General features: G+C 39.7%; 2 protein-coding genes across 5 annotated transcripts in view; both read left to right on the top strand.

Moving 5' to 3' along the window:
* The window catches only part of lama3 (laminin subunit alpha 3), a 52,673-nt gene extending 46,278 nt beyond the window's left edge, over nt 1-6,395 (top strand). Inside the window, exons 70-77 of the mRNA XM_022768706.1 lie at nt 2,532-2,665; nt 3,051-3,231; nt 3,366-3,524; nt 3,617-3,782; nt 4,425-4,579; nt 4,895-4,988; nt 5,103-5,222; nt 5,342-6,395. Of these exons, the coding sequence (XP_022624427.1) occupies nt 2,532-2,665; nt 3,051-3,231; nt 3,366-3,524; nt 3,617-3,782; nt 4,425-4,579; nt 4,895-4,988; nt 5,103-5,222; nt 5,342-5,487 (1,155 nt within the window). The 3' untranslated portion in view covers nt 5,488-6,395. The remainder of the gene's footprint in view (nt 1-2,531; nt 2,666-3,050; nt 3,232-3,365; nt 3,525-3,616; nt 3,783-4,424; nt 4,580-4,894; nt 4,989-5,102; nt 5,223-5,341) is intronic.
* A 2,131-nt stretch (nt 6,396-8,526) lies between these two features.
* The window catches only part of LOC111238977 (tetratricopeptide repeat protein 39C-like), a 15,253-nt gene continuing 5,243 nt past the window's right edge, over nt 8,527-18,536 (top strand). For 2 of the 4 annotated variants that reach the window (XM_022768724.1, XM_022768723.1), the window contains exons 1-14: nt 8,527-8,916; nt 10,301-10,349; nt 11,297-11,425; nt 12,791-12,905; nt 12,990-13,416; nt 14,036-14,204; nt 14,308-14,401; nt 14,483-14,590; nt 14,685-14,794; nt 14,884-15,007; nt 15,089-15,186; nt 15,350-15,454; nt 15,562-15,600; nt 16,841-18,203. In XM_022768724.1, coding sequence (XP_022624445.1) covers nt 8,771-8,916; nt 10,301-10,349; nt 11,297-11,425; nt 12,791-12,905; nt 12,990-13,416; nt 14,036-14,204; nt 14,308-14,401; nt 14,483-14,590; nt 14,685-14,794; nt 14,884-15,007; nt 15,089-15,186; nt 15,350-15,454; nt 15,562-15,600; nt 16,841-16,930 — 1,803 coding nt within the window. In that variant the 5' untranslated portion in view covers nt 8,527-8,770 and the 3' untranslated portion in view covers nt 16,931-18,203. Of the gene's footprint in view, nt 8,917-10,300; nt 10,350-11,296; nt 11,426-12,790; nt 12,906-12,989; nt 13,417-14,035; nt 14,205-14,307; nt 14,402-14,482; nt 14,591-14,684; nt 14,795-14,883; nt 15,008-15,088; nt 15,187-15,349; nt 15,455-15,561; nt 15,601-16,840; nt 18,230-18,536 lie in introns of those variants that run through there. The other 2 variants (XM_022768726.1, XM_022768725.1) reach the window with 2 other exon arrangements.

Here is an 18,536-nt window from a genome sequence, read left to right as displayed (position 1 = left end):
GTAATCTATTTTAATAATCGTTTTATTCTAGAGGTTATATTAAATAATTGAAATAAGTGAAGAACTTGCCACCAGATGAAATGATTCAACTTTTTTCCGAAGGAAATTTACTTGGTTCTCTTTCTCTGAATCAAGAGATGTTATTGTTAAATTACTGGGGCAATCCCTTTTATTTTAAGGTCTAATTGTCAAAACTAACATGTACATTGTGAATATGGTGACATGGTGATGATGAGTGATTCCACTCACTAGCAGTAAGTCACGCCCAGCTCATTCTTGCACAGTGTTTTGTGTTTTGTTGACATTGTTTACATTATATTTTGCTGCCTTATTTCCAGAGATGAAGAAGAAGGAGCCCTAAGACCTGCTGACGCTGACAAGAATCTAATATTGACATGAAAAACTGCCAGTTTGCACCACAATGTTCTGTTGCTTTTGCACCAGCTCATTCATATGCAGTGTAATTTAATAAAAACTTGCATGAATGTTGCAGTAATCATAAGAATTATAAAATGTATTGTATCCTTGTCTATTCTATTTAAAAATTCCAATAACTCGAAACAAAAACTTGTGAATAACAAGCTTGAAATCATTTCATGTCTCTTCTCTTTCTTCCATGTAACTGAGTAATGAGCCACTTTCTAACAGTCATTCACAAGCACGTTCCCTCTAACTCACTGCTCTCAGACCTAATGCACACAATCAGCAATAAACATGTCTGATTACGATATGATAGAAATGGTAATTTCACCATCAGATAAAATGAATAATCATGATGCCTGAGCACAGCAGTAACTTTCACTATGAAGACAGTTAATATACAATAAACACAATGGAGTCTGCATCTGAGTCTCTCAACAGTTTCTGGCCTGTGACCTGTGAAGTTTGAATTAAAATTTCATTAAAACACATCAGTTGCTGTTATGGGTCAGAAAAGCCCTATGAGACAGTGTATGTAATACTGGGGTGTACAAATAAACTATCTTGATTTGACACTTGAAAATCTGAATGGGATCCCAGCATTAAGGTTGAGAAACACCTGACCTATGTAATGATATAACAATAGAAAATGGAATCATTTCCTAAGATGAAATGCTATTATTCCACAGCTAAGTTCGGCCTCACAGTGAAATATTGGAGGCCTACTGAAACTTAGAATTATTTGTTATTACTTATTTGACTTATTTGAAATAAAACTTGATTTGTATAGCACTTTTAAATACAAGTAACAAAAGTGCTTCGCACCAGTCAATATAAAACATACATCAAAATTGCTCTCATTGTATGTTTTCAAAAGCATGATCACTATTTCTTCAAATCACTGGGGATCTTGCATGCCCATCATCACTTACTAAACTGTTATTTGATTAAAGGACGCCTCATTGCAACCACAGTCGAATCAACATCCTCTAGCTCACAATAAGTTACCTGAATAATGAACTTTCTAGTGCTGGATGAGTTCACAGAAGTGCAATCCCCAGTTCACGCTACAGGCTGGACTTAAATACAGAATGCAGAAGAAACTATGCTCTGAAACTGACTCATGATTTATTGGCTTCATAAGTTTGCAAAGACACATCCATCACATCCATCCACTATGTGTAATATGATCTTGTGATGTAAGCTGACCCTCAACCTTTATCATATCAAGACCTTGTGAGCCATTTCAGAAATGTCTGTGAGCCTATTTACTGTTCATCTCTGCCAAACTCACATCCCACAAATCATATGAGCAGCTACTTTTTCTGCATGCTGGAACAAGTAGCTGAACAAGCATGAATTCGTAACTGTGTTGAATTCAAACACACTCCTGAGTAAACAGAAAGTTTGTGGGGGTTTTTGCTAACACAAGAAACACAATGTGATATTAAAACCCTTAATGTACCAAAATGAAAATCTCTATTGCATATATTATAGCTGTAATTACAAGATCCATACTGAACAACCTGCCACCATCAACATTAACTCTGTGAATGTTGAAATCATAACTACCAGGTTATATTTGATTATCTACCAAAACTAACAAGGTCTGGCGAGTTGACTCTCTTATGCCGACATCTAGTGTATTTCTGGCCTGCCTAGCAACTAGAGTCGATTAACTGAGTGGTCGATCGACAGAAAATTGATCTGCAACAATTTTGATAATCGTTTAAATCAACTAGTAAACGAAATTTCTATAAATTCACTGAATGATTGCTTGTTCTCTTGGTTTTAGACTGGACAAAGCAATTTATACAAGTCAACTCGTGCTTTGAGGAATTGTAATGGGTGTTTTTCCTTTTTTTCTTACAATTAATATACCAAACAACTAATCAACTAATCTAGAAAATCATCATCCTTAATACTTAATATATAAGTTTTTATGTTTATTAATTGTAAGTGTTGTAACTCTTATCACTAAACACTCCCACCATTACTTACTGACAGAGTGGAGCCCATCAAAGAGTTGGGATCTAGCAAAGATTTAAGGACCAACTTTGTACCTTATGCTGAGCTGAGTGTTTGTGTTGTTTATGTGTGTGCTGTTTTAGGATGGTGTGATGCAGGCCATAAATGAAAGTGTATCACCGTGCGCACAGCCAGCCCTGGTTCAACAGGCTTATCGTATGGGGGGCCCTCTTAGCAGCCTGAGCTACAGTCTTCCACTACAAGTCCTGCAGCCCAGGTCAGAAAACAGTCTTACCTCACTGCACTCACTCACAGTGCAAATAGACATGTATACACACACACACACACACACACGCACACACACACACACACACACGCACACACACACACACACACACGCACACACACACACACACACACGCACACACACACACACACACACGCACACACACACACACACACACGCACACACACACACACACACACGCACACACACACACACACACACGCACACACACACACACACACACGCACACACACACACACACACACACACACACACACAAAACCTTCGGTGGAAGTTTTATAAATGTAAAATGTGCTTGGAGTCAGAGCCAACACACACAAACACTGAAGATGGTGCTTTGCTTTATCTTCCCCAGACCCCACTTCTCTCTGGATGTCAGGACTCGAACTCCTGAGGGTCTGCTGTTCTTTGCTGCTACCAGAGGAGGGCGCTCTCATCTTGCTTTATACATGTCCAAAGGCAGAATCAGGCTGTCTGTAGGCAAACAGAAGGAGATCTTCAACCGAGAGAAGTACAATGATGGAAAGTGGCACTCGGTCAGTGGACTCATCATCATGTTATTTCAACACTAAACAAAACTTATGTGCAATTTTTATAACTACTGCCACTGAATCATTAAATCCACATCACTGAATGAAACTAACCACTGCACTATTCTTTATGTCTGTAGGTCATATTCAGTTTGGAGAAGAAGAAATTCCGGTTGGTTGTGGATGGGATCAGAGCCCAGGACGGTCAGCTGACAAACACTGAGTTGACATCCATGCAGCAATTCATGTCACCTGTGTACCTGGGCAGCGCCCCAGAATCTCTTCACAAACAGTTAAAGGTAAAAAATACACAATGGACAATTCACACATATCCACAGACAAATTCATTTACAAATTATAATGTCCATCTTTTTTTCTTTTTTTTTTCCAGTCGAAGGCCCTTCCCAAACAAAGTGTGTCTGGTTGTATCCGCAATTTTAAAATGAATGGAGCCCCAATGTCAAATCCAACCACAAACCATGGCGCTGGGCCCTGCTTTGAGGGACAGACACAAAAAGGGGCTTATTTCTCAGGGAACGGAGCTCATGTTATTATCAGTGAGTCCTCGCTCTGACAACAGTCTGGCTAAGCTGCAGACAGAAGCATTTCGAATGTTCATAACGATTTGCATCTGGCAATCAGTAGGAACTACATCCACACCATTTGTCTCCTCCTAAAAATGTAAATGACACAAAATGCTAATAAATAAAAAGACTCAAGGATATACATGTCAGTGGACACAGGTGCAGTAAGAAAGGTCAGGTTTAGAGAAGTATCCTGAAAAGGACTGTATATGGATTACTTTTATTTCAGTGTATGAAATGAAGAAAAGTGAAAAGCATAGTTTGAGAGGTTATAAGTAGCTGTGAATATCCACAGCAAAAAATAACTAAACAATAAACTAACAGGAATCCATTTATCCAAGTGAATATTAATGTACATTTGTTAAAATTCTTCTATGCCAGTAATGTGCAACTAAACAGGAAGACACATTTTATAGTTTTGCATGTTAAACTGATCTCCCGTGCAGAGTAAAACACTCTCTAAGTTCCTCTATGGTCAGTACCAAATTAGTTCTTTAAAAGACACTTCCTAGGGAGTAGGATTTCTACTCATTGTTTCTATTCTGACAGTCTAGATTATATCTCCAACCTTGCCAAGAATGACACCCATGATGTTTTCTGTTTTCTGCTTTTCAGATGACTCCTTTGTTGTGGGCTCCAGCTTTGAGCTGCTGTTTAATATTCGTCCACGGAGTCCGACTGGACTCCTGCTACATGTTGGTGATTCCGGCAGGAGGCAATATGGATCCACGATGGGCCACTATCTCAGCATCTACATGCTCCGAGGAGAGGTGAGACTTGACAAGATAAGACAACACCTGTTTGTTGTTGTTGTTGTTAATAGATTTTCCTGGCCATGAATTCCTTACGCAAATTTTTTTGTTAAAGTTTTGAAAAATGATTATACTCATCTGGACTTGATGGAAAAAAAACAAACATCTGTTGCTGGTTGCTCTTACACAAAGGAGGATTTTATTTGATAAGTGTCTTCACACCTATGTAAAAAACAGAAACTGCTGTGCTATGCTAACACATGTCTTTACTTCAAGTTTGCTTCCTCTCCATGTGACTAAAAGCTCTATGTTTGGACATGTTCCTGTTCACAGGTGGTGGTGCAGGTTAACAATGGAAAAGGGGAATTCATGGTGTCGGTGAAGCCAAAAGCTTCTCTGTGTGATGGAATGTTTCATAAGATTTCAGGTAAAACACACACAGTCACTTTATGACAAACCACACTAAACCTGCTTTTATGGCCTTTTAGGATGCTGTTATAAATTATATTTTGCATGAAATCACTGTCTATGTGTCCTCTAGTAATCAAGCGGAAAAATGTAGTGCAACTGCATGTGGACACAGTGGACAATTACAAGATTGGACCACCATCTTCTACCACCCCTTTGACCAAAGACCCCCTGTATGTGGGAGGCATTCCTGGTAAGTATTAGTTTGTTAATCTGAGTTTTTTTGTAGATTTTTTGTACATATACTGTATGTGAAAATAAGGTTGGAACAATGAAATTATTTACCACTTCACACCATGTACCTTTCTGCAGGAGAGATGTCAATGCAACAGACCCTCCCTGTCACATCATACTTTGTGGGATGCATCCAGGACATGAGGATCAATGACGAGTCGGTCTCTTTCGAGAGGCTTTCTTCTGTGTTTGGTCCAGTCAACCTCAAAGAGTGTCCTGGTTGAACAAAAACATCTCACTGCATCATCATTAAAAACAAGCCTTGGGACCACATCCACAGTCAGTCATGTGCAATCTGTTACCAAGACAGAGAATGTGTTTGTATGTAAGAATGTATATATTATGAGGAGTGTGTTTCACTGTGTGAGTGTGTGAATGTGAGTGTGTGTGTGTGTGTGTAAAATAGAGATATGAGCAGGAGCTAACAGTTTCATTATGATTGCTGCTCTGTTAAACACTTCTGTATTTATTTTGTGATAAAATAATGTAACATGGCACCAATTCCTGAACGCATATTCTAACAGTTGTTTTACAGTCTGATGTGTTGGTCCATTAATTCTCTGTTGACAATCAAATGCTACTGAATATGCTTGTGATTGGTCAGGGCTGCAGCATGAGCAACCCAGCACTTTAAAAAACAAATGATGCTTTTTGTGATGGTGCTTTGATGGAGATTATTATAAATCAATGTTCTTTTTTGTTTGTTTCTTGAGCTCAAAAGTTTATACTAGAATAATTATGTTTACACCCAGGGTGCTTACTTCAGTGACATTTCAGGGGTTTCCAAGCTATTTCATATTCACATTCACATGTCTGCATGTAGAATTCTGCATTTTAACTGGTTTAATAGAAATGGCATCTTCACACAGGCCACAAATTCACATGGTATTCTCCTTATTGTATTACTGTTGTTCTGAATTCATTTTCCATTTTGCATTCCTTTTGCATGCACGAGGATGTTCTGTGTAGCTGTTAGCGCCAGTTAGCTACACCAGAAAACAGCATGTATTGAATTTTGTGGAGTTGAGTTGAGTATTGAAGTTGCCATTAGCATAAATCTCACAATTCTGGTCAGTCATGTTTGGGACCATTTAGCTACTATAAAGCTGAAAGTAATATAACAAAAAAAAAACTAAATGTATTTGACATACCTAAATTCACCAGCAAGTGTTTACTTACGAGCTTTGTACATTTACACCAAAATTTGTGATATGAGAAAAAATGCATGAAAATTGGACATATTTGTACATTTATTCCTGTGTTGCGACCGCTAATTTGTAAACCATTTTGTAATTAGTTCAAGTAATTTTCTTTGTAAATGTGCCATAAGTAGGTCTTTTGACTTGTGATCATGGTGACAACTCACATTATTTCATGTACTGACACATGATTTTTGAGAAATCTGGGATTTATTGTTGAATTGTACTCAGCAACATGTGTATACTTTTGATTGTAAGATTAGATAAATATAATTTGCTGTTTTTTGAATAGGTCTTATGGTTAACTTTGGTATTAGAAAATTATTATTATTCGTATTTACTTGGTGAAATATACCCATAATGCCAATTGGTATCCATATGGCTTGTAAGAGCAGGGTTATTCATGAAAAGCTTGAATTACAATTATTTTAGAAGTGTTGTTCAGTAATTACACTTCTAGGTGTTCACACACTCTTTATGGCCGTCGAAGAGAAACATAAAAAATCCGATAATTGAAACCGGTTAAAACTTGTTCGGTGTTTTATTAAAAAACATCTTCAGCTTGTTTTTCATACCTCGTTTGCTGACAGGATCAAAAACACCACGCCCACTCTGATGCTGCCTTCACGGACTTGTTTTGAAGTTCTGAATGAAAGTTGGAAAGTAGTCCATTGGCCTTCAGGTGATACACATGGTGATACACCATGTGACCGATCCTCGAGATTGATCTCATACTTTACTGTAATAACAAATGTTACCAAAAAATTATGCTTCATAGCATCTGGTAAGAGATTGCGATAGCTGTGAAGAAAAATAATTTATCCCACAGATACAGACCTATAGAGACCTGTCGATAATCTGATATCGTCTGTTTTGTGTAGTTAATCATTTACTGTCACATGTTTGGAAACAGCTATCAAAATAAACTGGGTAATAAAATGTGATGGATCTAGGTAAAATACAAAAACTATTATCCAAGACTAGCACACTAATGGAGACATAACAATTCAAACTTCTTATAGATTAACCCAGGGGGGCCCAGGGCAAAAATTTGTTGTTGGATACCTATTGACTCCCATTATACATGGAAGCTTCATGAAAGTTTCATTATTTTCCCCAGGCACCCAGAAACCAACCAGATCTGAAATGATTAATTGATTAATGAAATAGATGATGACAGAAAATTAATTGGCAACCATTTTATTACTGATTCGTTCTTTGAGTAATTTTCAAACACAAATTCCAAAAATCCACTGGCACCAGCTTCTAAAATGCAAATATGCCAGTTTTCCCAGTTTTCTATGATAGTCACTTCAACTTTGGGTTTTTGATTGTTGGTCAAACAAAATAAGCTGTTTTAATATGTTAATATGTTGGGTTTTTCAAAAAAATATTTTCTGGCATTTTATAAACTGAACAATCAATTGATTAATAAAGAAAACCATTATCAGCTGTATTGATTATGAAAATGGTCTCAGTGTTGCAGATCTCCTGTCATGGAATAATACAACCTTTCCCTATGTTTTATGTGTGTTAATTACTTGACTCAGAAAACAATGGAAGCAATTTGATAAAACACAACATTACAACAATTAACTAAAAAGATAAACTAAAACAATGAAGGTCTTTAGATTAGATTTTGACACCAGGCCCCTCTACAAAATTGGGCCACAGGATGAAGGGTGGAGGACCATTCATAGCTGGTATTGTAGATCAGTGATGCAAATTTCTGAAAAATTTACAACTAATCAAAATATGTAGCTGGGGCTTTTGGGGCACATGCAAGTCTGGGATACTGGGCAGTTGCCCTCTTGCTTACCTTGCTTACAGACAATATCAGACAAGGGCATAAAACATATCCATAACTCTACAACTAATTCTACTTAAAAACAAACAAACAAATCTTTGCCATTGTTATTTAGTTGTCCCTCTACCGGTTGCAGTGCAACTGATCGGAAAAGAGATAATTCCGGTAGCACATGAAGGCACCACATTTCCTGTATTTTTAAGTACAGTCTAGGTCTGAGCACTCAAACGCATCAGTCAGGCGGCGGAATGTGGAACAGCAACTCAAACGTTGGGACAACCGACGGCTAACTCACGCTCTCAGCCCTAAGCTACTTGAACCCGTCCGTGTATTAGTCTCCTCGTGCAAGAAATATGCATTTAACTGCGTTTGCTCAAAACTGCGCCACTGGCTGAGACTCTTCTGCCTGTAAGTAAACTAACCAGACATACCGCGCGTCCCCTCCCTCCGCCTTCTCCCCCGGCCGCCTTCAGTTCCTCACCTCCGGTATCGGGTATCTCAATGGCGGACCCGGCTGAATCAGCCCCAGGAAGCGTGGAGGAGGAGAAGACGGACCGTATCAACGACGCAGAGCTGGCTCTGAGAGGAATCAATATGCTCCTCAACAATGGCTTCAAGGAGAGCGACGAGCTCTTCAGAACATACAGGTCTGTGTGTATGTGTGTGCTTCAATCTGTCTCTTTCTGTTCTCTCTATGTTGATGTCTGGGAAACATTTCAGTGATGGATACTGTAATATTCTCCACGGGGGGTTGTTAAATGCTATGACAGGTGTATCTCATATGTTTACACAATGCTGTGATCAACCAGATCAAGACATGAATTCCACTCAGCACTGTCTGTGCTTGGCTTTGCAATAAAAAAAAAAACAACACCCAACATCCTTGTCACGCTTGTCAAGTGTAGCACCATATGATGTGGTCACACGCAGGATTAATCCTGGTTAAATACCCTGAGCAAATATCCACACCCATAATGTGACTTGTGATGGTCAAACAGTTTCCTTATTGTAATACTACTGCTCTTTTATGTTTGGAGACAGGCTGCTGCACTTGTTGAGGCCATCTTCAGTGTAAATGAACAAATGTTTTCCTTAACAGGCTAGCATTCCTGCCATGCTAGTTCACTGGCTTTTAGTTCCTTTGAACAGGTTTGTGCCAAATTTGTCACCTTCTACACATCACAACCACACAGAAGTTGTTGGATGGCTGCACCTGCCTAGGCTTGTTCTGGAAAACAAAGTTGCATTTGTGGGAAGGATTAAACCTGTAAATGATCCTCTTTGGGGTGGGCACCCCCCCAGCCTGAGGAGTGAGACACCTTACCTTTTAAGGCCTATTCAAATAAAACAGGGGCGCTCATTATTAAAATAAAAAGGTAGGGAACCCCTGCTCTGGCCCTTACACACCTGACTAGAGTCCACTTGCAGATTGCAGGATTTTGTATACTTTCCTCAGTCATGCTGTGTTGTTATTATAAAGGTTGATTATCTCTAGGAAGGGTTTGCTTTCAACTTGAATGTTGATGCCACAGAAGGGCAGCCCGTATGTGTCCTGACCCCCGGTGAAAGCTTTAAATGTCACCTCTCCCACTAATTGCGTTAAGCTCTAGGTGTCATCCTGTTTTGTTTGCATCAGCAAGAAAAGATGGAGGGAAGTGAAAGACACATACACGGCAACTGAAAACAGACATGTGGCTACCTCTATTAACCAATTTCCTACTGGGAACGTTACGCTGTCATTGTGTGCACTTTATGGGTGTAGGAGATTAGGTAAGGAGGTTCAGTGATGTATTAAATCGCCACCAACACCATGAAGCCACATTCCTTTTGAATCAAGTTAATCTTGTCTAACTGTGATCCTCTGCTTCAACTTGTGTCTGTGAATCAGTCCAGTGCTTGATGCACGAAAGAGGCATAACACGTTTTTGTCTCTCTACCCATACACTCCTTTTAAGCCCTCTACTTCTCTCACCTGTTCACACAGCATTTCACTGACCTGTCATCTATGTTTTTTTTCATAATCTCTTTCAGGAACCACAGTCCTTTGATGAGTTTCGGTGCCAGTTTTGTCAGTTTTCTGGTGAGTCAGGAAGTAGCAGCCTCAACATGCTACGGCGTCCAAATGCCAAATGAAATGATTGATGAATTCCTCTTTTTAAAAGGCAGCTCTGTTTCATAATGAGGTTCAAGGAATTTCCCTTGTGTGTCTGGTGGGCGCAAAGCCAGGCGTCATCTTTTACTAGCACCAAAACAGAAGTGTGACTGACCTAATGAATTAGAGTTTACATTGAAATTGTATTTTCATAATCCAATTTTCACCCAGATTTGTTTGAATTACTACATTACATTTATTTGGCCTACACTTTTGACCAAAGCAACTTACAATATGCCAGATGTCATTAAAATTACTTGGTCACTCTCACTTGTCCCACTGTCACAAGGTTTATCAGCAGTTGAAATACACATTTTTTTTATAAGTGGAAGTAAAACTAAAAGTAAAAATAACGGTATCTAGTAGAGCCCAACCGATATTGGATTTTTGGGGCCAATACCGATATTAGGGAGTAAAGGAATTCCGATAACGATATATCGCTTGATATATATAAACACTCGTGAAAAAGATATGTAATGAAAGCAGGATATTTTACAGTTTTTAACTATAAACTTTATTGTCCAAAATTACAACGGTAAATTTAACTGGGAATTAAGATCAAATATACATAAAATGCTAAATGATCGGTCGGGCTCTAGTCTCTTATAACAAGTAAACCATCTCCTTTTGGTTTACCTTGTGTTCTTTTTATAATCTGTTGATGAGTGATTGGAAGCTTTTTTTCCACTCAGCTGTGATAAGATGGTGTCAGATATGTAAAAGGAAAATATAGGATTCCAGGATGCATGAAATCTGTAACAGTTCCAAAACTTAAATCCAGGATTAGAATTTTTGCTTCGCTTTGAAGACCTGCACATCACCAGCATTTGGCTATAGTTGAAGATAATGTTAAACAGTGTTGGGTTTTTTTTCAGAATGCCATGATGACGTTTGAAGAGGAGAAAATGCAGGTGGCCCATGAAGACCTCAAAGCTACAGAGAGAATGTGTGAGAGCGAAAACACTGGTGTCATTGAAACCATTAAAAACAAGATCAAGAGGAGTGTGAGTAACCTCTTCAACACTTAATTTAATGGAATGTACATGATGTACAGTTGCTTCAGAAAGTGTTCAGATGCACTTTTGCTTTTCCGTCTAGACTCAATGACAAAGTGAAAACATGTTTTAAGAAATTTTTTGCAAATGTATTAAAAATCAAAAACCGGAGTCTCTCATTTACCAAACTATTCAGATCCTTTGCTGTGGCAAATTGGGGTCAGATGCATCCTGTTTGTTTTAATTATCCTTGAGATGTGTCTACAACTTGATTGAATTGATTAGACTTAGTTTAGAGAGACACACATGGAGTCCAAGGAACTTTCTGTAGACTTATGTGATAAAATTGTGGCGAGACATAGATCCGGGCAAGGGTATAAAACAATTTCTAAGGCCTCAGTAATTGTGAAATTATAAAAGTTTGGAGCCACCTGGATTCTTCCTACAATTTGTCATCAGCCCAAACTGAGTAACTGGGAAAAAATTCCAAAGGGCATTAAAAAGACTCTGAGAGCATGAGGCAATATAGTCTCTGTCTGATGAGGCATAAATTGACCCCTTTGGGCAGATCTCAAAACACTAGGGCAGGTCCTGCTCATAAGCTGGCTAATACCGTTGCTACGGTGAAGCATGTTGATGGCAGTGGCAGGGAGACTGGTCAGTAAATGAGGGAGGGATGAATGCAGCCAAATACAGAGAGAAGAGAGAGTTCTGCTCCAGAGTACACACGTCCTTATACAGAGGTGCCAGTTGATCTTTCAGCAAGACAATGACCAGAAGCATACAGCCAAGACAACTCTGGAGTGGTTACAGGAGAAGTCTCTGACTGTTGTTGAGTGGCCAAAGCCTCGACTTAAACCACAAAGAACAACTGTGGAGCGACCTTAAATTGATCGTTCACAGATGCTTCCCATCCAATCTCACAGAACTTGAGAATGGCATAAACTGCCCAAATCCAGTTGAGCAAAGCTTTTAGAGACTTAGCTAAGAAGAACTGAAGCTATAATTTCTGCCTAATGGGCTTCTGCGAAGTACTGAACGTTACCTCATTTACCTTTTTGTAAGTGAGAGATTTCAATTTTTGGTTTTTAATAAATTTGCAAAAATTTCTAAAAACATATTTTCACATTATAATTATGGATAAATTATGATATATATAGAATGTAGATTGATGGGGAAATTGGCAGTTTTATCCATTTGAAATTAAATCTACACCACACAAGGTGTGAATGCTTTCTGAAGCTACTGTATAAAGAACAAGTACCTGAAAAGCAGCATTTTAAATTGGACCATAATGTCCAGGTTTGCTTGTTAGCTTGCCGACATGTCTGTTTGTCACATCAGTCGGTAAGTGTGAGGTATGTGTGTGGGCAGGCGGACTCTCAGAGGTCTGGGGTGACTGCAGTGGACCGACTCCAGAGGCAGATCATCATTGCAGACTGCCAGGTTTACCTTGCAGTGCTATCTTTCATCAAACAAGAGCTGTCAGGTAAGGGAAGCTTAAGAAGTTTTTGATTAACTGTACATTTATTGGTGTGAAATTAAAATAATAATAATTTTTAAATACTAGTAGCTGTTTCACTCGATTTCAATCCTCCAACAGCATACATCAAAGGAGGCTGGATCCTCCGTAAAGCCTGGAAGATGTATAATAAATGTTACAGCGACATCACACACCTGCAGGAGGGCAGCAGAAGAAGGGCCTCACAACAACAAGCGATGCCGTCTCCGTCTCTGTCATCCTCGTCCGACCGCAGCCGCTCCTCTTCACCAGGGCCGAGCCCTTCCCACAGACCTGACGGTGTCAGCCCAGAGGTTCTGGATAGGCTGAAAGGTTCAGTCAGCTTTGGCTACGGTCTCTTCCACCTCTGCATCTCGATGGTGCCGCCGCACCTACTGAAGATCGTGAACCTGCTGGGCTTCCCAGGCGACCGTCTTCAAGGCCTGTCAGCGCTCACATACGCCAGTGAAAGTAAGGACATGAAGGCCCCCTTAGCTACGTGAGTACGTGAGTGAGTACGTTTGTGTATCTGTATTTTGGCTCTTACTATGTGATTGACCTAATTCACTTGTAAACAAATATGACAACTTAATGGAAGCATAATGGATTCTAATTTTCCTTCATCAATAACTCAATGATGGAGCATTTTTCACCCTCGAGTAATTGACCAAATATGTAACAAATACAAAATCAATGAAATACAGGACTTTAATAACAGACTGACTCTGGCTATGGCAGCATAAGATTGCCCAATCATGCCTGCGTAATGAATCACTTTTGAAATCCTTCTTAGTCCGAAAATATGTCAGCAACTATGTTTGTACTTAACCTTTCTTAAAACCATCAGTGGGAATTTGGTCATGTCTACCAAGCTGCTAAGTGCCAGTTACTAATGATGCTTAATAATAACTCACTAGGCTGTATGTGCATTATTTTATTTTTTATAAATCTCTCAGTATTTGTTTCATATGATTAATCAATTAATTAAAAAGCATTACTCATTGTTCTTCATCATGATTTTGTACAAGATAGTGTCATATTTGGAAAGTGACATGTTTTGCTGTGCGGTACAGTAGAGTATATTCCCTCTCATTACTGTGTCTGTGCTTCCCATACAGCTTGGCCCTCTTGTGGTACCACACAGTAGTGCAGCCCTTCTTTGCTCTGGATGGCACAGACACACAGGCAGGCCTGACAGAAGCCAAGTCCATTCTCCAACAAAGGGAGGCTACCTATCCGAACTCCTCCCTCTTCATGTTCTTCAAAGGCAGAGTCCAACGGCTTGAGGTAAATACATGTTTGTTTTGTTTGTCGGATGCTATGTAGCTTGGGAAAACTCAATATTGTCTCACTGCAACTGTAACTCACACCACAAAGTTCCCCTCTCTAGTGCCAGATCACTAGTGCCTTGACGTCCTTCAGTGATGCCTTAGATCTGGCCTCTGACCAGAGGGAGATTCAGCACGTGTGTTTATATGAAATAGGTACTATTTTCCCTCTCAGATTTCAAACCACCTCACTCAGCGCTAGTCTGCATCATAATTTCTGATTGTTGATGATTTTAGGTTGGTGCAGCATGATCGAACTGAACTACAGAGAAGCCTACAGGGCCTTTGAGCGACTAAAGACTGAGTCTCGCTGGTCCCAGTGCTACTACGCCTATTTAACAGGAGGTACTAATAGAACAGTTGACTAAGGCTTTAGGGGTATTTCTACTGGACTTTCTATTGGCTACTGATTCATATTATGTGTTGTGCTGTTGTGTAGTTTGCCAAGGAGCCACAGGTGATCTGGAGGGAGCTGTCTCTGTTTTCAAGGATGTTCAAAAACTTTTCAAACGCAAGAATAATCAGATAGAGTTGTTCTCCATGAAGAGGGTGAGTACGTATCCAGCAGATTGTGTGCTGCAAATTCTTGCAAAAATACAATGGGAATCAGTAAAGTGTGTATGTGCACATTTCATCAGGCTGAGAAGCTAAGGAGCCCCAGTCTGTCCAAAGAACTCTGCATCCTGTCTGTGATTGAGATACTTTATCTGTGGAAAGCTCTGGCCAACTGCTCCACTGCCAAGCTGCAGACAATGGCACAAGGTACTCGACTGTAAGATGTCTCACGGATAATAATTTTGTTTCTTGTTTTTTGTTGTGTCTTTGAGTGTATTTTGTTTTTAGTCTTACAGGGCATTGATGATGCTTCATGTGCAGGCCTGAAAAACCTGCTTCTTGGTGCCATAAACAAATGTCTCCATAAGACCAAAGATGCTATTCAGGTACTCTTATGTCTAGTTGACACGACGTACCTTACTCATCAGCTGCACTTGTCGGATTGTTATAGTTAAACTGCATACACACTGAATAATCAGTACTGTGGTGATTACAGCTACAACTGATTTCATCTGGTGTGTGGAATTTCCCTTCCCTTTTTGTTTGCAGTATTTCCATCTGGCTGTGAGGGATGAGGTTGGTCGTCTGACCAACTCTTATGTTCAGCCCTACTCCTGCTATGAACTGGGCTGTGTGCTGCTGAATACCCCGGAGGTAAGTTTTATGTGTGTGAATGAGACAGAGAGACTGTGTCTAGTTTATCTAAGATGGTGGAGAAGTCACGTAGTCTAATACATATTTAATTCTGTCTCTTTTTCCAGTCTGCAGGGAAGGGTCGCATGCTAATGCTTCAGGCCAAGGTACAGTAGATTTCTTCATGTGCTTTACTATTTCAAAAAGAGTTGTACTTTATCCTGCTTTTTAGTAGTTGCAGGCAGAGGTTGTCCTCGAACAGGGTTCAGTAATTGGTTGACTCATGAAAAAGCCTGGTGAAGATCTGTTATCAAAACGTTGCTTTATTAAATATTGAGAGCAGTTTCTTGAGATTTTGGATTTTTTCTGTTTTCTGCCTTCAAAGTTTTTGATCAAGGACTATCAAAGTTTTTGAGGGTGTATGTGCTTTGTCTCACCACTCTGAGACAGATCAAGAGCCTCAGAGTGGTGAGACAAAGCGTGCACATCTGTCCAGTAAAGGAGTGGCAAGCCCACTGGTTCCCCTTGAAGTCAGTGAACGGAGTACAGTGTGTCAGCTGGGCATTTAAACTGGAGTTGTAGGGGCTTGATGGCGTCACTCCTGCTGGAAGAACAGTAGCCAACCAACTCTGGGCCGTGGATATAGACTGGGATTGAATAACTGTGTATGGGCGAGGAGAGACTTGTGTTCTCCCTCTCAGCTGCTAGACCATTTCGGCACTGATCAAAGCATAGCGATTCTGAGAGTGAGCAAACGATTGTCACAAAGACAATCACAATTCACATTCTCCTTGGGAGGAATGAGTGTGGCTAATGGCTGGGTGGTGTCACTACATCTTGGTGGAGCAGCTACTTGTCCCCAATTGGGCTCCCACTCTGGTTATCATGTTATCCCCATGTTCTGGGCCCTCAGAACGAGGGAGACCTTATATTGGCCTGTTGTCATAGGTAAGGTGTATTTGTCTGACCTCAGCATGAAAGTCATGACACAGCAAAGTGGGCCACCTCCTGTCTGCACTGACTGAGTGGTCTGCCCCAGAATATCGGAAAGGTGTTTGAATACCCTTTGCATTAAAGAAATATTACCTAGTTCCAAAAAGCTGCACAGGCTTCTGTCCACACAAGCACAGTGAATAGTATCTGTATTACCTGTCGTGCACTGGGTGCAGCCTCACCCACCCGAATTGCGTTGGAGATGTCTGGTGCAGCAGCATTGACTTTGTTAGTAGATGTGCAGCTGACGTTGATGGAGCACAGATCTCATCCTCTCCGCAGATGCAGCAGTGAGCACAGGAGGAGCCGAGCATAGGGCTGTCTCAGTGTGCTGACATGTTACAGGGCAGAGCACAAACACAATAAAATGTTATTTTATTTACTATTAAATCTTTTCCTTCATGGCCTATGCAGGAGGACTATGCTGGCTATGACTTTGAGAACAGGCTCCATGTTCGTATTCATTCAGCTCTCGCCTCTATGAGCGCTGCAGCCCAGCCTTGACCAAGTTTGACCTGCACCTCAGAAAGAACTGGAAGAAAAGGTCTCTGAAAAAGCCAACACCACTTTGGGCACTTATGTTCCACTGATTTATTTGTCTTAAATTATTTATTTTTATTTTCATATTATGAGCCAATACATCACTTTAAAATGTGTGCAATCTATACAGTAGGTGTTTATGGAAGAACAGTTACAAGAGGAGTTTTACTGATCTGTTACTGCACTGCACAATAGTTAAAAAATTGGGTTTTTATTGTTTACACTGTTAATTTCAAAACTAGATGCCAGTTAAATCAGATGAAAATGTATTACTTTTGAAAGGCGTCAGTCATATTGCTTCCACAGGTGGTCAGTTTTTCCTCTGATCCAGAGAAAAGTCAGGTCATGTCAATTAATGGCACATAAAGTATTAGCTGAAGAAACAATTGAAATGAATAACTACTCAGCCTATGACTGTGAGAAGCCGATATTCTTAGTCAGTCAGTCAGTGTGTTGGTATTGACTTTGAAATTTGTGCTGTAAAGGCTTTGCTACTCCATAGGCATGACTAGTACACATTTTTTTTTTTTTTTTTTTTAGCATAGCCCCCTTTTTTAAGCAGAATTATTCTCAGTGTAAATATGTCTTGCACACAAGTTTTAATAATGTGCCAACATCGTGTTGTGCCACTTTTCAGTGGCCTAGATGCACACTGGTACCATTTGCTGTAAACTGATTCTACTTTATATTTGTTTGTTTTAAGATAATAAAATGGATATTGTAAAATGGAATGTTGTTTTATCCAGTATGTTTGATAAGGTATCATGTTTAAGTGAGACACCAAGCTGAACAGGATATATACACAACTGTATTCAACAAAAGAAATGATAGTTTATCCTGAAATGATTTACACAAGCTGTTTATGCTTTTAATAATTCAAACAAACCCAGAGGAGCTACTCACGACTTAAGCATCAGGGAATATTGAGAGCACTTTTAAGGTTGTTTTCTTGAAGGAGAACAATCCAGCTACAGCTACATATTCAAAATGTTGCACTCATTACATCAGATCTGTTTACAGTACTGTTGTGGTACTTGACAATCTCAAAAGTCTAACGTTTACTGGTGTTCTTGAAAAATGTGTTGCTACTTATTTTCTTTTGATATGCTGTCCAGTTACTGTCTTCTCACAAATTAAATGTTTTGCTGGTGTGCTGCTTTCAGAACTGGGATGTAGTATTTCATGGTAGATGCATCGACTGAAGCAATAATGAAGATGACCTGCATTGCACAGATGAGTAATGGATTGCCTCACATTCTGTTACATCACACCATTAAATTGATTCACAAGTCTATTTGCGTAATACTATGCTGGTTTCCATGTTAGTAACACTGGTATAAAACACAAGGGGTTTGGTGGTTTTGAGTTTCATGGCCTTCAATTTACATCTTATCCTGAATCACTTTGAACTTTCACTACACACTCAGCAAGCCATACAGATCCAGGATTTTCCAACCAGGATTTTGCCTGATCTGTAGACGAGTTGTGAGATGAAACCGACAGAGCAGTGGGGTATATTACGGGCAAAGACCAATATTGTCTTCACTTTGTTATATACCACTCAAGAAAC

The sequence above is a fragment of the Seriola dumerili genome, unplaced genomic scaffold (genome assembly GCF_002260705.1).
Source record: "Seriola dumerili isolate Sdu_G_001 unplaced genomic scaffold, Sdu_1.0 BDQW01001821.1, whole genome shotgun sequence".
Classification (NCBI taxonomy): Eukaryota; Metazoa; Chordata; class Actinopteri; order Carangiformes; family Carangidae; genus Seriola; species Seriola dumerili.
This window is presented reverse-complemented; position numbering and strand designations above follow the sequence as displayed.